Source organism: Trachypithecus francoisi, unplaced genomic scaffold (genome assembly GCF_009764315.1).
Source record: "Trachypithecus francoisi isolate TF-2019V2 unplaced genomic scaffold, Tfra_2.0 Lachesis_group18, whole genome shotgun sequence".
NCBI lineage: Eukaryota > Metazoa > Chordata > Mammalia > Primates > Cercopithecidae > Trachypithecus > Trachypithecus francoisi.
The window spans coordinates 1968183-1984014 of NW_022681463.1; the positions used below are offsets into that span (position 1 = coordinate 1968183).

Consider the following 15832-nt stretch of genomic DNA (forward strand, 5'->3'; position numbering starts at 1 on the left):
CCGCTGTCACTTATGCGGCCTGTCGTTGGCGGAGACGTTACGCAGTGTGTGACTGCTTTTGAGTTTATCTCCCTCATATGCCTTCTAGTAAAGTCATTTCCAGAATGATTTTCCTTTGTTTCTAATTCTTGAGTGTGATTTCCTCATTACTAAGTTTTCCTAATTCTCATTTGTGGTGTTTCATGTTTTGTTTCATTTCTTAATGTCCTTTAGCCTATTTTGAAGTCAGTGGTCACACTTTAAAAAAAAAATTTTTTTTTTAAATTTACTTTGAGACAGGGTCTTGCTGTCTTGCCCAGTCTGGAGTGGAGTGGCGTGATCATAGCTCACTGCAGCCTCAAATTCTTGGGCTTAAGCGATCCTCCCACCTCAGCTTCCTCGCAAAGTGCTAGGGTTACAGACATGATGAGCCACCACACCTGGCTTAACATTTGATTTTAGAGTTGAGATCTCCCTCCATTGCTCAGGATAAAGTGCAGAGGTGTGGTCATGACTGCAGCCTCAGGCTCCTGGGTTTCAGTGATCCTCTCACCTCAGCCTCCCATCTAACCGGGACTTTAGGCACGCAGACTGTGCCTGGTTAATTTTTAAATTTTTTTTGGAGAGACGGAGTTGTACTGTGTTGCCCAGGCTGGTCTCAGACTGCTGGTCTCACGCAGCCCTCCCACCTCAGGCTCCCAAAGTGCTGGGATTACAGGCGTGAGCCATGGTTTTGGCTGAAGGTCGCACTTTTGATCTGTTTTGTTGGTGTGTTTCCCAGCATGCATTCATTTTCAAGGGGTGACTTCTGTTTGTAGTATCTTTTTTCTTCGGAAAGCGTGGTATGGGATTTGATCTCAGGGCTGTTCTGTTGCTTATTTTTATGTGAAATTAGTTTTCCTAGTCTTTCAGGAGGATGATTCGGGGCAGCTTTTTGACTTCATGGTGCTCCCTCTTGGCTGTGTGTATGTGTGTGTGTGTGTGCAGGCGTGTAGTAGACAGAATGTCTGCTTTGCTGTCAGATTGTCTGACACTGATGCTCTCCCCTCCTCAGCTTTTCTCTCTTTCCCATCTCCATTTTCCCTTTCGGCCCGGCTCTTCTGTTCTCAGGCCCTTCCCTGCAGTGTGGGCCCCGTTGGTGGCCTCTGCCCGCTGCCACAGCCTAATTCAGCCTTGTCCTTACCTAGTCTTGGCGTGTAGGCACCTCCGAGGCCCTCCTGTTCTCACATCTGTCAGAGACCTGTGACCCCCACGTCCCCGGCACCACGCGGGTCCTATTGCTGGCAGTGGCTCATCCCCTGGTGCTTACAACTTGGGTTGGTGATGATTACTTTCTCACCCAAATTTATGGTAAATGTTGCCTCTGGGTGTTTGACTTTGCTTTCTAATTGCTGCATCTGCTTTTATGCACGGATTCAGGGAAGGTTAAACACTGTGCTCCCTCTGCCCCACCTGTCCAGGGCCCTCCCCCGCCCCCTTTTAGTGCTGCGTCCTCGTAGGCTGCTTGTTTAAAGGAGAGACTGATGGAGTGTGGGATGTCTCATGTTTAAACCAGTCAAGTCAGGAGTCCTTGGGGGTTTATTTCCCCAGGACTGTTCTTTTGGCTTTTCTTTACTTTACTTTTTTTTGAGACAGAGTCTCGCTCTGTCGCCCAGGCTGGAGTGCAGTGGCGCGATCTCAGTTCACTGCAAGCTCCGCCTCCCGGGTTCACGCCATTCTCTTGCCTCAGCCTCCCAAGTAGCTGGGACTACAGGCGCCCGCCACCTCGTCCGGCTAATTTAAGTAGAGATGGGGTTTCACCGTGTTAGCCAGGATGGTCTCTATCTCCTGACCTCTTGATCCACCCGCCTTGGCCTCCCAAAGTGCTGGGATTACAGGCGTGAGCCACCGCGCCCGGCCTTTTGTCTTTTAACCATTTTAACTGTTTAAGTGTACGGTTCAGTAGCACTAAGTACATTCAAAGTGTGTAAACATCACCAGTGTTTATTCCCAGAACTTTCTCATCTTCCCAAACTGAAACTGTGTCCCCATCAAACACTGACTCCCCACTTCCCTCTCCCCCAGCCACTGGCAGCCCCCATTCTACTTCTGGTCTCTGGAGTTGACTCCTCCTAGGACCTCACCTAAGTGGAATTTCACAGTATGTATCTTTTTGTGACTAGCTCATTTCGCTTGATACAATGTTTTGTTGTAGTGTTTGTCAGAATTTCCTTCCTTTTTCAAGGCTGAATAATATTCCCTGTTTGTATAGCCCACATTTTGTTTATCGATTCATCCCAGTGGACACTTGGTTTGATTTTACTGTTTGGCTCTTGTGAATAACACTGCTGTGAACATGCGTTATGCATGTACATATACCTGTTTTAGACCCTGCTTTTAATTCTTTTTTTTTTTTTTTGAGACAGAGTTTCACTCTTGTTGCCCAGGCTGGAGTGCAATGGCACAATTTCGGCTCACTGCAACCTCCGCCTCCCAGGTTCAACTGATTCTCCTGCCTCAGCCTCCCGAGTAGCTGGGATTACAGGCATACACCACCACGCCCAGCTAATTTTTGTATTATTAGTAGAGACAGGATTTCTCCATGTTGGTCAGGCTGGTCTCGAACTCCTGACCTCAGATGATCCGCCTGCCTCGGCCTCCCAAAGTGCTGGGATTACAGGCGTGAGCCACCGCACCCGTCCCTGCTTTTAATTCTTTTGGGTGTATACGCAGAAATGGAATTCCTGGACTATATGGTAATTCTGTTTAATTTCTTGAGGAATGAGGAACCACCATAGTTTTTTTTTACCTTCCCATCAGCAACAAAGCAGAGCATCCAACCAACCTCTGCACATCCTGCCAACAATTGCTGTTTTCTGAATAGTGGCCATCCTAATGGATGTGCCCGAGACTGCTCTTTGTAAGCTGACATTTTACTTTGGGGACTAAAACTCTTTTTTTTTTGCAGTGGTGTAACAAATTTTAATTCAAAATAGGCACTCTGAAAACAGTAGGTAAAAAATAAAAACAAAGTTCAACAAGCTGTCTTTGAATTTACAACAGACTACACTGGCGATCACAGACCAGTTTCACAGTTGCCTCCAATATGCACATTATAGCAAGTATTATATTTTTTAAAATCCACATAGTAACATCATGTTTCTCAGAGGCTGTCACATCCTCTAGATATTTCTACCTAGAGATACAGTAAACGGGCTTCTCTGCTGTGTACCACCAGCAGTATGACTTCCGGTCTAAACCGGCTGGTCTAGAGACACAGTAAACGGGCTTCTCTGCTGTGTACCACCAGCAGTATGACTTCCGGTCTAAACCGGCTGGTCTAGAGATACAGTAAACGGGCTTCTCTGCTGTGTACCACCAGCAGTATGACTTCCGGTCTAAACCGGCTGGTCTGGAGATACAGTAAATGGGCTTCTCTGCTGTGTACCATCAGCAGTATGACTTCCGGTCTAAACCGGCTGGTCTGGAGATACAGTAAATGGGCTTCTCTGCTGTGTACCATCAGCAGTATGACTTATGGTCTAAACCGGCTGGTCTAGAGACACAGTAAACGGGCTTCTCTGCTGTGTACCACCAGCAGTATGACTTATGGTCTAAACTGGCTGGTCTCCAGCACTGGTTCTGGTGCTTTAGGTTTTTTATATTGTGTGGGGAAAAAAACGAGGTTTAACATCCAAAGGACAGTGACGGCAGTGGGGATTCTTTATAACAGTTTGCCATCCCACCCACCTGGATTCCGCTTCCAGCCTGAACCAGCTGGAGAAGAGCCCGTTTCACCACGAAACCTGGCCTCCAGGAGATGTGGTCAGAGACTTGCTGTTTCAGCCACGGAGACTTAGCTCTCGGTCTGCACCCTGTCCCCTGAAAACGTAGGCTGAAATTTAAGTTAGTTTCCACACTCGGGACAGGAAATGTTTATTCTAAAGGCAGTGAAGAGTTATTATTTTGCCTCTGAATGGAGAAATGACTTAGCATATCAAAAGAGGGGAAAGTCTACACTGAAAAGTATTTCTGCATCTACAGAATGACTGTTTGTAAAATAACTCTTGATTTATGAACAACACGCCAGATGTCAGATTCAGTCTACTTTTAACAAATGAAAGCATTTGGTTTTCTACGATAAAACTCTTGTTATTTATCTTCTCTATTCCACTCATTTCTTTCTAAGACGCTGAGGCAAAATAGTCATTAAAGTTAAAGCTCATTTTAGTTTAGACCCTGATTACTCAGTAACTATCATCAATATTCTCAAGAAACCATTACCAGTCTTTTCTAGAAACTAACAAGCAGGCCGAGCTTGGTGGCTCATGCCTGTAATCCCAGCACTTCTGGGTGGATCACTTAAGGTCAGGAGTTTGAGACCAGCCTGGGCAACATGGCAAAACCCCATCTCTACTAAAAATACAAAAAATTAACTGGGTCTGGTGGCGCACACCTGTAGTCCCAGCTACTCAGGTGGCTGAGGCACAAGAATTGCTTGAACCCAGGAGGCAGAGGTTGCAGTGAGCTGATATCACATCGCTGCACTCCAACCTGGGTGACAGAGCAAGATTCCATCTCAAAAAAATATATATATATGTGTATACATATATATACACACACACATACACACACACACACACACACACAAGAATTACCTGGGTGTGGTGGTATGCACCTATAGTCCCTGCTACTCAGGAGGCTGAGGCAGGAGGATTGCTTGAGCCTGGGAGGTGGAGGCTGCAGTAAGCTGAGATTGCACCTCTGCACTCCAGCCTGGACAACAGAGCCAGACCTTATTTCAAAAAAAAAAAAAAAAAAGCAAATAGACAAGAGAATAATGGTGCAGAGGAAGACTTGGGATGAGATCCCTCAGCGTTCTTGAGCTCTGTCACTTGGTAAGGACAGGGCCACCTGTGCTCCTAACAGGTGCTGGTTTCTGCTGTGGCTGTTCTTCCATCTCATGCAGGTTTTTTTTTTTTTTCCTCCACTTCTCTGTTTCCTCATCCCCTCACCCCCGTTTTCTCTGGCAATAGTCACCCAAACAAGAAATGCTGCTTCTCGCACTTTTCTAAAATTTGGCCATTTCAGGTCTGAGTGTAATGATCATGATTTTTCAAGGAAAGTGTGGGTCATGCTTTACTTTTGAGCAGTTTAATTCTTAGACGTCTATCCAGCTTCCTTTCCAAAGTGAGAATTAGTCTGATCCAAATTTTAAAATAATAGCAATTATTTGTTATTGTTAAATGTTTATCAGGAAGGACACTTTGAAATTTCAGTGAATGATAAAACTTTTTTTCTAACTATTTTGAACTGTTACTTTAATATCTTCAGTATAATCTTAGGATAATTCAGCTTCTATTAGAGGTAACCATTTATAGTTATTGATACTCTGCAATGCAAGAGATCCTTCATTTAAATGTTGACATGGAAAAATGTTAAAAAGATTAGCATTTTATCTGACTGTCATGTGTAGGTATTATCTTTAAAAATTTTTATCTTATAATGCCATGTTAACTTGACACATACGGAAAAGTATTACGGAGCTTTTCTAGGCCCTTGGCAAAGCCAGCAACATCGGCATCACTGCAGAGCTGGAAACACAGGCCTTCGGGCTTCAGCCAGGCCGGCCGCCTGGGTTAGTAATGACTGCGCAAAACACAGTGGCTTCAAATGACAGTCATTTTGGTAGTTGATGATCCGTTGGGTCAGGAACTTGGGCAGATTCCGCTGGGTGGCCCTTCTCTTCCATCCGTGCTGCTCTCCGCTGTGGCCTCCCACCTGCCCCCAGCTGCTCTGCTTGGGCCTCCTCCCAGCGTGGTGGCTAGGGAAGAGCACTGGGCCTGCAGAGGCTGCCACGCCCCCCGCAGCGAAGCCCGGCTGCCCCGTCCTGGAAACGCGCAGAGTTCCTTCCACTTGGCGCCACCACTTCATTCCATGGTAATTTCCAGGAGGTTATAAATTAGAGTCTAAATTAATTGCCCAGTTAAGAGTTGCAAAATTTTATTTTCCTTCTGCACAAATGTTTCAAGGAAGGTCAGTATATGTGTAGAGAGTGTTTTGAAACATTTTTAAGATTCAGGACCTACCATGTTCAGCCTGCGTTTTATAAATTTCCTCAAGCATCAGAACTTTCAGTGGCAGAACAGGCCATTGAAAGCTGCAACAGATTGAGAGTTTATCCTTGAATTCCTCACTGAGAACAAGGACTTGTTTACTCTTGTAGACACTTAAATGAAATGTTTGTCAGAATCATTCACTACAGGGTGGGAAGCGTTACTGGTTTTGTTTCTTTGCTTCATGACAATAGCTGAGAGAATATGAAATTTTATTATAACAATAGCCTCCTCGGGAAATGGTTAGATTGTGTGAACGCTTCAAATAGATTATACACTAGTTTTAGAAAAGTTTTTTTGAGGGCTTTTAAAAAACAGAAATAAAACAAGAATAATAATTGTATGACTATAACCCAAAAATAGAGCCATCAGTTTACCGTTTCCAAAGATTACATGGTCTGTCTTGTGAGAAATTAAGGATAAATTGAACAGGTTGAGACAAGTGTCCAACTGTTCCTAGAAAAAGCATGGACTGCCATGGGAACATGGAGCCAAAAGACACAGATTTACCCTTTATTTCCTTCGTGTGTGTGTCTGTGTGTGTGTTTGTGTCTGTTTCTGTGTGTCTCTGTGTGTCTGTATCTGTGTGTGTCTGTGTCACTGTGTGTATGTGTGTCTGTGTATCTGTGTCTCTGTGTCTCCGTGTGGGTATTTGTGTGTATCTGTATGTGTGTGTGTCTGTGTGTGTGTGTGAAAATTGTACTGTATTTTTATGTAAGATGATGCTTTCCTCTTAACTAGTGGTTAACCTACTAAAGAGGATAAAGTTACTTGGCTCTGTTTTAATGTAAAAAACAACATAATTTCATACTGGCTAGAGTCTGGGATCAGTTGGCTTTGGGAATCTTGTGTGTGTGTGTTTTTTAAAAGAGGTAAGGGTCTTGCTCTGTTGCCCAGGCTGGTCTCAAACTCTTGACTTCAAGTGAAGCTCCTCCCTTGGCCTCCTAAAGTGCTATGATTACAGGTGTGAGCCACTGTGCCTGGCCAGCTTTGAGAATCTTGATGTTTGAGGAGGTCAAGTTTCATGAGAGCTAGCTAATGTTTATGTCTGCCCTAAGGTCCTTTTTTGATAGAGGACACATCTTCATTATCTAATACTAAGTGAAGCACCACAAGCATGAATTTTAAATAGTAATGCCTTCTTCTAACATGTTTTCACTTAGGAGATGAGACTTTCTCGAGGTTCTTGGGAAGAAAATAGCTGCTATAAAGATGTAGCCACGAGAGTAGCTGTTGGTCTTGATTTCTACTCTCAAGTTCTGCCATTCTGAGTTGTTGTTTTTGTTGTTGTTGTTACTGTTTTGCAAATGGCTAAGTCCATTAGGACAATATTAAACATTTTGATATAAATAATAATATTGAAAAAGCGTATATTTACTTCTGATAATGTGATTAACAAACATACAAATCAGGTCCTTTGTAAGAAAAGTTTTTAGGACCAAAACTAACCCAAAGTAACTAGATTAAATGTATGCCATAAAACTTTAAGTAACTAGATTACATGTATGCCATCAAACTTTATTTTTTCTTCCTCCCCAGGTTCACCTCCATTTCTCAATGTGAGAGCTTTACATCATTAAGATGAGTTGAATATAGATTTCAATTAATGTTCTTCCTAAGTGATAAGGATGTAGACTTATAAGCAGGACAAGACTAATCATCTTCTTAGCATTTTACTGCGGGTCCCATCGGTAAGGTCTAGAGAGCTGTTCCGTATCTCAGTTACGTGGCACTTTCTGACTCTCTCTTTCTTTCTGATTAAGACTCCAGGGTATTCAAAACTGAGGAAGTTGGTAATGATGCCTTTGCACACAGGGAATTTAGAGGCGTTTTATTTAAAGTGGGTTTTGCTACTCATACGTCTCTTGCTTATTCCATTTTAATAATGATCGACCCGGAAATCTTGCTAGAGCTCCAACTTTAGTAACTTCTGTTTAGGTGGGATTAAACCAGATTTAGAAAAAAATCCTTTGAAAAGTGTTTAGTTATGTGCTTTGCATTTAAACTAATATATTACTTAACATATTAATCTGCTTTTCACATTAGTTTATCTTACATAAATGTAACTGTTCTTTTATTGCCTAAAAGTGATGAACACTGTTCAACATGATTAAAGGAGGTCACTTTATGTATTTATTTACTTTTTATTTTATTTATTTATTTATTTTTGAGACAGAGTTTTGCTCTTGTTGCCCAGGCTGGAGTGCAATGGTGCAATCTTGGCTTGGCGCAACCTCCGCCTCCTGGGTTCAAGTGATTCTCCTGCCTCAGCCTCCCGAGTAGCTGGAATTACAAGCATGAGCCACCATGCCCGGCTAATTTTTTATTTTTAGTAGAGACAGGGTTTCACCATGTTGGTCAGGCTGGTCTCAAACTCCTGACCTCAGGTGATCCACCCTCCTCGGCCTCCCAAAGTGCTGGGATTACAGGAGTAGGCCACCGCGCCTGGCCGGTCACTTTTAAAAAGTAGAATTCTGAACCCCTTTATGTACTTGCTGTGTCAAGCATATAAAAAGAAATCGTTATCAAGATTCTGGTGAGCAGAGAATAAATCAGTATTTCACAAACTATGGATTGGAGACAGCCCTGAAACTAAGCATTCATATTCTGTTAGACATCTTCAGTAGCAGAGATTTGTATAGAAGTCATGAAATAATCACCACCTTCCCGTGTGGGAAAAGTGAGGGTGTTGGCTTTGATTGATGCACAGTGTCAATGTGTAGATGTCCTGTTTGATTGATACGCAGTGTTGATGTGTAGATGTCCTGTTTGATACACAGTGTTGATGTGTAGATGTCCTGTTTGATACGCAGTGTGGATGTGCAGATGTCGTGTTTGATACGCAGTATCGATGTGGAGATGTCCTGTTTGATTGATACACAGTGTCGATGTGCAGATGTCCTGTTTGATTGATACACAGTGTCGATGTGCAGATGTCCTGTTTGATTGATACAGTGTCGATGTGCAGATGTCCTGTTTGGTTGATACACAGTGTCGATGTGCAGATGTCCTGTTTGGTTGATACGCAGTGTCGATATGCAGATGTCCTGTTTGATTGATACACAGTGTCGATGTGCAGATGTCCTGTTTGATGTGCAGTGTCCATGTGCAGATGTCCTGTTTGATTGATACACAGTGTCGATGAGCAGATGTCCTGTTTGATGCGCAGTGTCGATGTGCAGATGTCCTGTTTGATTGATACACAGCGTCGATATGTAGCTGTCCTGTTTGGTTGATACACAGTGTCGATGTGCAGATGTCCTGTTTGATTGATACACAGTGTCGATGTGCAGATGTCCTGTTTGATGTGCAGTGTCGATGTGCAGATGTCCTGTTTGATTGATACACAGTGTCGATATGTAGCTGTCCTGTTTAGTTGATACACAGTGTCGATATGTAGATGTCCTCTTTGTTTGATAGACAGTGTCGATGTGCAGATGTCCTGTTTGATTGATACGCAGTGTCGATGTGCAGATGTCCTGTTTGATTGATACACAGTGTTGATGTGCAGATGTCCTGTTTGATTGATACGCATTGTCCATGTGCAGATGTCCTGTTTGATTGATACGCAGTGTCGATGTGCAGATGTCCTGTTTGATTGATACACAGCGTCGATATGTAGCTGTCCTGTTTGGTTGATACACAGTGTCGATGTGCAGATGTCCTGTTTGATTGATACACAGTGTCGATGTGCAGATGTCCTGTTTGATGTGCAGTGTCGATGTGCAGATGTCCTGTTTGATGTGCAGTGTCGATGTGCAGATGTCCTGTTTGATTGATACACAGTGTCGATATGTAGCTGTCCTGTTTAGTTGATACACAGTGTCGATATGTAGATGTCCTCTTTGTTTGATAGACAGTGTCGATGTGCAGATGTCCTGTTTGATTGATACGCAGTGTCGATGTGCAGATGTCCTGTTTGATTGATACACAGTGTTGATGTGCAGATGTCCTGTTTGATTGATACGCAGTGTCCATGTGCAGATATCCTGTTTGATTGATACGCAGCGTCGATGTGCAGATGTCCTGTTTGATTGATACACAGCGTCGATATGTAGCTGTCCTGTTTGGTTGATACACAGTGTCGATGTGCAGATGTCCTGTTTGATTGATACACAGTGTCGATGTGCAGATGTCCTGTTTGATGTGCAGTGTCGATGTGCAGATGTCCTGTTTGATTGATACACAGTGTCGATATGTAGCTGTCCTGTTTAGTTGATACACAGTGTCGATATGTAGATGTCCTCTTTGTTTGATAGACAGTGTCGATGTGCAGATGTCCTGTTTGATTGATACGCAGTGTCGATGTGCAGATGTCCTGTTTGATTGATACACAGTGTTGATGTGCAGATGTCCTGTTTGATTGATACGCATTGTCCATGTGCAGATATCCTGTTTGATTGATATGCAGTGTCCATGTGCAGATGTCCTGTTTGATTGATACACAGTGTCAATGTGTAGATGTCCTGTTTGATTGATACACAGTGTCGATGTGCAGATGTCCTGTTTGATTGATATGCAGTGTTGATGTGTACATGTCCTGTTTGATACACAGTGTCGATGTGCAGATGTTCTGTTTGACCGATACACAGTGTCGATGTGCAGATGTCCTGTTTGATTGATACACAGTGTCGATATGTAGATGTTCTGTTGGATTGATACACAGTGTTGATGTGCAGATGTCCTGTTTGATCGATGCTCAGTGTCGATGTGCAGATGTCCTGTTGGATTGATACCCAGTGTTGATGTGTAGATGTCCTGTTGGATTGATACCCAGTGTTGATGTGTAGATGTCCTGTTGGATTGATACCCAGTGTTGATGTGTAGATGTCCTGTTGGATTGATACCCAGTGTTGATGTGTAGATGTCCTGTTGGATTGATACCCAGTGTCGATGTGTAGATGTCCTGTTTGACCGATACGCAGTGTCGATGTGCACATGTTGATCAATGCTCAGTGTCAATGTGCAGATGTCCTGTTGGATTGATACGCAGTCTCGATGTGCAGATGTCCTGTTTGATGCGCAGTGTCGATGTGCAGTTGTCCTGTTTGATGCGCAGTGTCGATGTGCAGATGTCCTGTTTGATTGATGCACTGTGTAAATGTTTAATGTCCTGTTTGATTGATACACAGTGTAGATGTCCTGTTGGATTGATACGCAGTGTTGATGTGTAGATGTACTGTTTGATTAGTGCACAGTGTAGATGTCCTGTTGGATTGATACGCAGTGTCGATGTGCAGATGTCCTGTTTGATTGATGCACAGTGTAGATGTTTAGATGTCCTGTTTGATTGATACACAGTGTAGATGTCCTGTTTGATTGATGCAGTGTAGATGTCCTGTTTGATTGATACGCAGTGTGATGTGTAGATGTCCTGTTGATTGATACCCAGTGTTGATGTGTAGATGTCCTGTTGGATTGATACCCAGTGTTGATGTGTAGATGTCCTGTTGGATTGATACCCAGTGTTGATGTGTAGATGTCCTGTTGGATTGATACCCAGTGTCGATGTGTAGATGTCCTGTTTGACCGATACGCAGTGTCGATGTGCACATGTTGATCAATGCTCAGTGTCAATGTGCAGATGTCCTGTTGGATTGATACGCAGTCTCGATGTGCAGATGTCCTGTTTGATGCGCAGTGTCGATGTGCAGTTGTCCTGTTTGATGCGCAGTGTCGATGTGCAGATGTCCTGTTTGATTGATGCACTGTGTAAATGTTTAATGTCCTGTTTGATTGATACACAGTGTAGATGTCCTGTTGGATTGATACGCAGTGTTGATGTGTAGATGTACTGTTTGATTAGTGCACAGTGTAGATGTCCTGTTGGATTGATACGCAGTGTCGATGTGCAGATGTCCTGTTTGATTGATGCACAGTGTAGATGTTTAGATGTCCTGTTTGATTGATACACAGTGTAGATGTCCTGTTTGATTGATGCAGTGTAGATGTCCTGTTTGATTGATACGCAGTGTTGATGTGTAGATGTCCTGTTTGATTGATGCACAGTGTAGATGTCCTGTTTGATTGATACGCAGTGTTGATGTGTAGATGTCCTGTTTGATTGATGCACAGTGTAATTGTCCTGTTTGATTGATACGCAGTGTCGATGTGCAGATGTCCTGTTTGATTGATGCACAGTGTAAATGTTTAGATGTCCTGTTTGATTGATACACAGTGTAGATGTCCTGTTGGATTGATACGCAGTGTCAATGTGTAGATGTCTTGTATCAGTGAGAACGCTTTCCCTGCTAGGTGCCAATTTAACTTGATGCTTTAGGAACAAATCAGAGCCCTCATAAGGCCTCTGTAATTACTTGTGAAACAGATTCTGTCTAGTTCATATAGTAATAAGGCAGGTCTATTTGGAGAACAATGTGTCCCTTCCTTTCTAAACTGGTCCTTTGGTTTGCAGTTTGACACTCAGGCCAGTGGTCTGTTTTTAAAAACAAATGATATGAATTAATAGTATCCAGATCAGGTCATGTTTAAAGAACACCCACTATGTATGGAAATGCAAGTCTCCAAAACTGATTAATTAGGGGGGAATTGTGTGCATATCCAAATAACTTAATATACAAAACCTTTATAAAGACGTTTCCCCAGATTTATAAAATTAGACTACATACAGTTCTCTGGAGCGTTTCCGTAAAGAAGAGCCTCATGACTCTTGGGTAAGATTGCCACATTTTATTGATGAAGTAAATATTGATGTGCTAAGAAGTGGTCGTTTTTTGTGCGGTAGAAAAAGAGAGTGAGATTTACTAACTGCTCTTTCTCTCTTTTTGCCAGACTTAGAAATGGCTGTTGCGTATTGGAAGTTAGTGTTATCTGGAAGGTTTAAGTTTTTAGATCTCTGGAACACGTTCTTACTGGTAAGTGTCTTCCTGCATCTCGCTCTTGTGCTCCCTGTGGAGGGAGGTCGGTAGGTGTGAGGCTGCATGTAATCATCCACCTCAGGCCTCACACATGGAGGTTTTCAGCAGATGAATGTCCCACACAGAGATCCACAGGTCCAGACAAGTTGCCACTTGGCTGTGTCACCTTGCAGGAGACCGCAGGGCTGGGATGGGGCTGATCCGGGGCCAACTCAGAATGTGGCTCCGTGGCAGTCACGAAGCTCCTCTCAGGCTGGGGTTACTGGAGACTCTACGACCCCAGCCCAGCAGCCCCTGTGTTATCTCCTCCGAGGACCTAGACAGTAATTCTGTCTTTCCACTGGGAACTCCGAATCCTCAACACAGTGCCAGTGCCACACTTCTATACATTGGTTTGGGTTCCAGAACTTTGGAGTGTATCTGGCGGTGCCCAGCCACTGTGTGTGTCTGTGGTCTGAGGCCATTTCTAAGTGTGTCTTACCATGCTCAGAAGGAAAGGAGGCCTTCGTGGGCCCTCTGGAGAGACACTTTCCTGGCGTGGGACAGGGCTGTGTCATGCCAGCTCGTCTTGCTGGCAGCAGATGCAGCTGTGGGTTGAAAGTGAGTGGCCACAAGCCTGGTGATGGCAGAGATGCCCAGACCTCTTGCCATTCTGTCCATGAAAGTGAAAGAAGTGGTCTTCCAATGCCAACACACAGCCAGGCCAGGACCCGCACTGCCTCCGTTCACCTGACACCGGGTGACACAGACTTTGCCACTTACAAGTCCTGTGGCTTGGGCAAGTCACTTCCACATGCCTCTGCTTCCTCATCTGGGAACGGCACCCAGAGAGCATGGCAGGCGGGTGGTGGAGCTGTCTGTGAAAGGTGATGTCACTGAGTCCTGCGGTTGGCACCCGGAGAGCATGGCAGGCGGGGGGTGGAGCTGTCTGTGGAAGGTGATGTCACTGAGTCCTGCGGTTGGCACCCGGAGAGCATGGCAGGCGGGGGGTGGAGCTGTCTGTGAAAGGTGATGTCACTGAGTCCCGCGGGTGGCACCCGGAGAGCGTGGCAGGCGGGGGGTGGAGCTGTCTGTGGAAGGTGATGTCACTGAGTCCCGCGGGTGGCACCCGGAGAGCGTGGCAGGCGGGGGGTGGAGCTGTCTGTGGAAGGTGATGTCACTGAGTCCTGCGGGTGGCACCCGGAGAGCGTGGCAGGCGGGGGGCGGAGCTGTCTGTGGAAGGTGATGTCACTCAGTACTGCGGTTGGCACCCGGAGAGCATGGCAGGTGGGAACGGAGCTGTCTGTGGAAGGTGGTGTCACTGAGTCCTGCGGGTGGCACCCGGAGAGCGTGGCAGGCGTGGGGTGGAGTTGTCTGTGAAAGGTGATGTCACTGAGTCCTGCGGGTGGCACCCGGAGAGCATGGCAGGCGGGGGGTGGAGCTGTCTGTGGAAGGTGGTGTCACTCAGTACCGCAGGTGGCACCCGGAGAGCATGGCAGGCAGGGGGCGGAGCTGTCTGTGGAAGGTGGTGTCACTCAGTACTGCGGTGGCACCCGGAGAGCATGGCAGGCAGGGGGTGGAGCTGTCTGTGGAAGGTGGTGTCACTCAGTACTGCGGGTGGCACCGGAGAGCATGGCAGGCAGGGGGCGGAGCTGTCTGTGGAAGGTGGTGTCACTGAGTCCTGCGGTTGGCACCGGAGAGCATGGCAGGCGGGGGGCGGAGCTGTCTGTGAAAGGTGGTGTCACTGAGTCCTGCGGTTGGCACCCGGAGAGCATGGCAGGCGGGGGGCGGAGCTGTCTGTGAAAGGTGGTGTCACTGAGTCCTGCGGTTGGCACCCGGAGAGCGTGGCAGGCGGGGGGCGGAGCTGTCTGTGAAAGGTGGTGTCACTGAGTCCTGCGGTTGGCACCCGGAGAGCGTGGCAGGCGGGGGGCGGAGCTGTCTGTGAAAGGTGGTGTCACTGAGTCCTGCGGTTGGCACCGGAGAGCGTGGCAGGCGGGGGGCGGAGCTGTCTGTGAAAGGTGGTGTCACTGAGTCCTGCGGTTGGCACCGGAGAGCGTGGCAGGCGGGGGGCGGAGCTGTCTGTGGAAGGTGGTGTCACTGAGTCCCGCGGTTGGCACCCGGAGAGCATGGCAGGCAGGGGGCGGAGCTGTCTGTGGAATGTGGTGTCACTCAGTACCGCGGGTGGCACCCGGAGAGCATGGCAGGCGGGGGGCGGAGCTGTCTGTGGAAGGTGATGTTGTTCGGTTCTGTGGGTGGCACCCGGAGAGCGTGGCAGGCGGGGGGCGGAGCTGTCTGTGGAAGGTGATGTTGTTCGGTTCTGTGGGTGGCACCCGGAGAGCATGGCAGGCGGGGGGCGGAGCTGTCTGTGGAAGGTGATGTCACTCAGTACCGCGGGTGGCACCCGGAGAGCGTGGCAGGCGGGGGGTGGAGCTGTCTGTGGAAGGTGGTGGTGTTCGGTGCTGTGGGTGGCACCCGGAGAGCATGGCAGGCGGGGGGCGGAGCTGTCTGTGGAAGGTGATGTCACTCAGTACCGCGGGTGGCACCCGGAGAGCGTGGCAGGCGGGGGGCGGAGCTGTCTGTGGAAGGTGGTGTCACTCAGTACCGCGGGTGGCACCCGGAGAGCGTGGCAGGCGGGGGGCGGAGCTGTCTGTGGAAGGTGATGTTGTTCGGTTCTGCGGGTGGCACCCGGAGAGCATGGCAGGCGGGGGGCGGAGCTGTCTGTGGAAGGTGATGTCACTGAGTCCTGCGGGTGGCACCCGGAGAGCGTGGCAGGCGGGGGGCGGAGCTGTCTGTGGAAGGTGATGTCACTGAGTCCTGCGGGTGGCACCCGGAGAGCGTGGCAGGCGGGGGGCGGAGCTGTCTGTGGAAGGTGATGTCACTGAGTCCTGCGGGTGGCACCCG

General features: G+C 46.7%; 1 protein-coding gene across 6 annotated transcripts in view; it reads left to right on the forward strand.

Annotated features, from left to right (window-relative positions):
* Window positions 1-15832, forward strand: part of DCUN1D2 (defective in cullin neddylation 1 domain containing 2) — a 42369-nt gene that overhangs the window by 21436 nt on the left and 5101 nt on the right. For 5 of the 6 annotated variants that reach the window (XM_033177152.1, XM_033177153.1, XM_033177158.1 and 2 more), the window contains one exon: window positions 12867-12949. In XM_033177152.1, coding sequence (XP_033033043.1) covers window positions 12867-12949 — 83 coding nt within the window. Of the gene's footprint in view, window positions 1-7613; window positions 7766-12866; window positions 12950-15832 lie in introns of all 6 variants that reach the window. The other variant, XR_004428942.1, reaches the window with a different exon arrangement.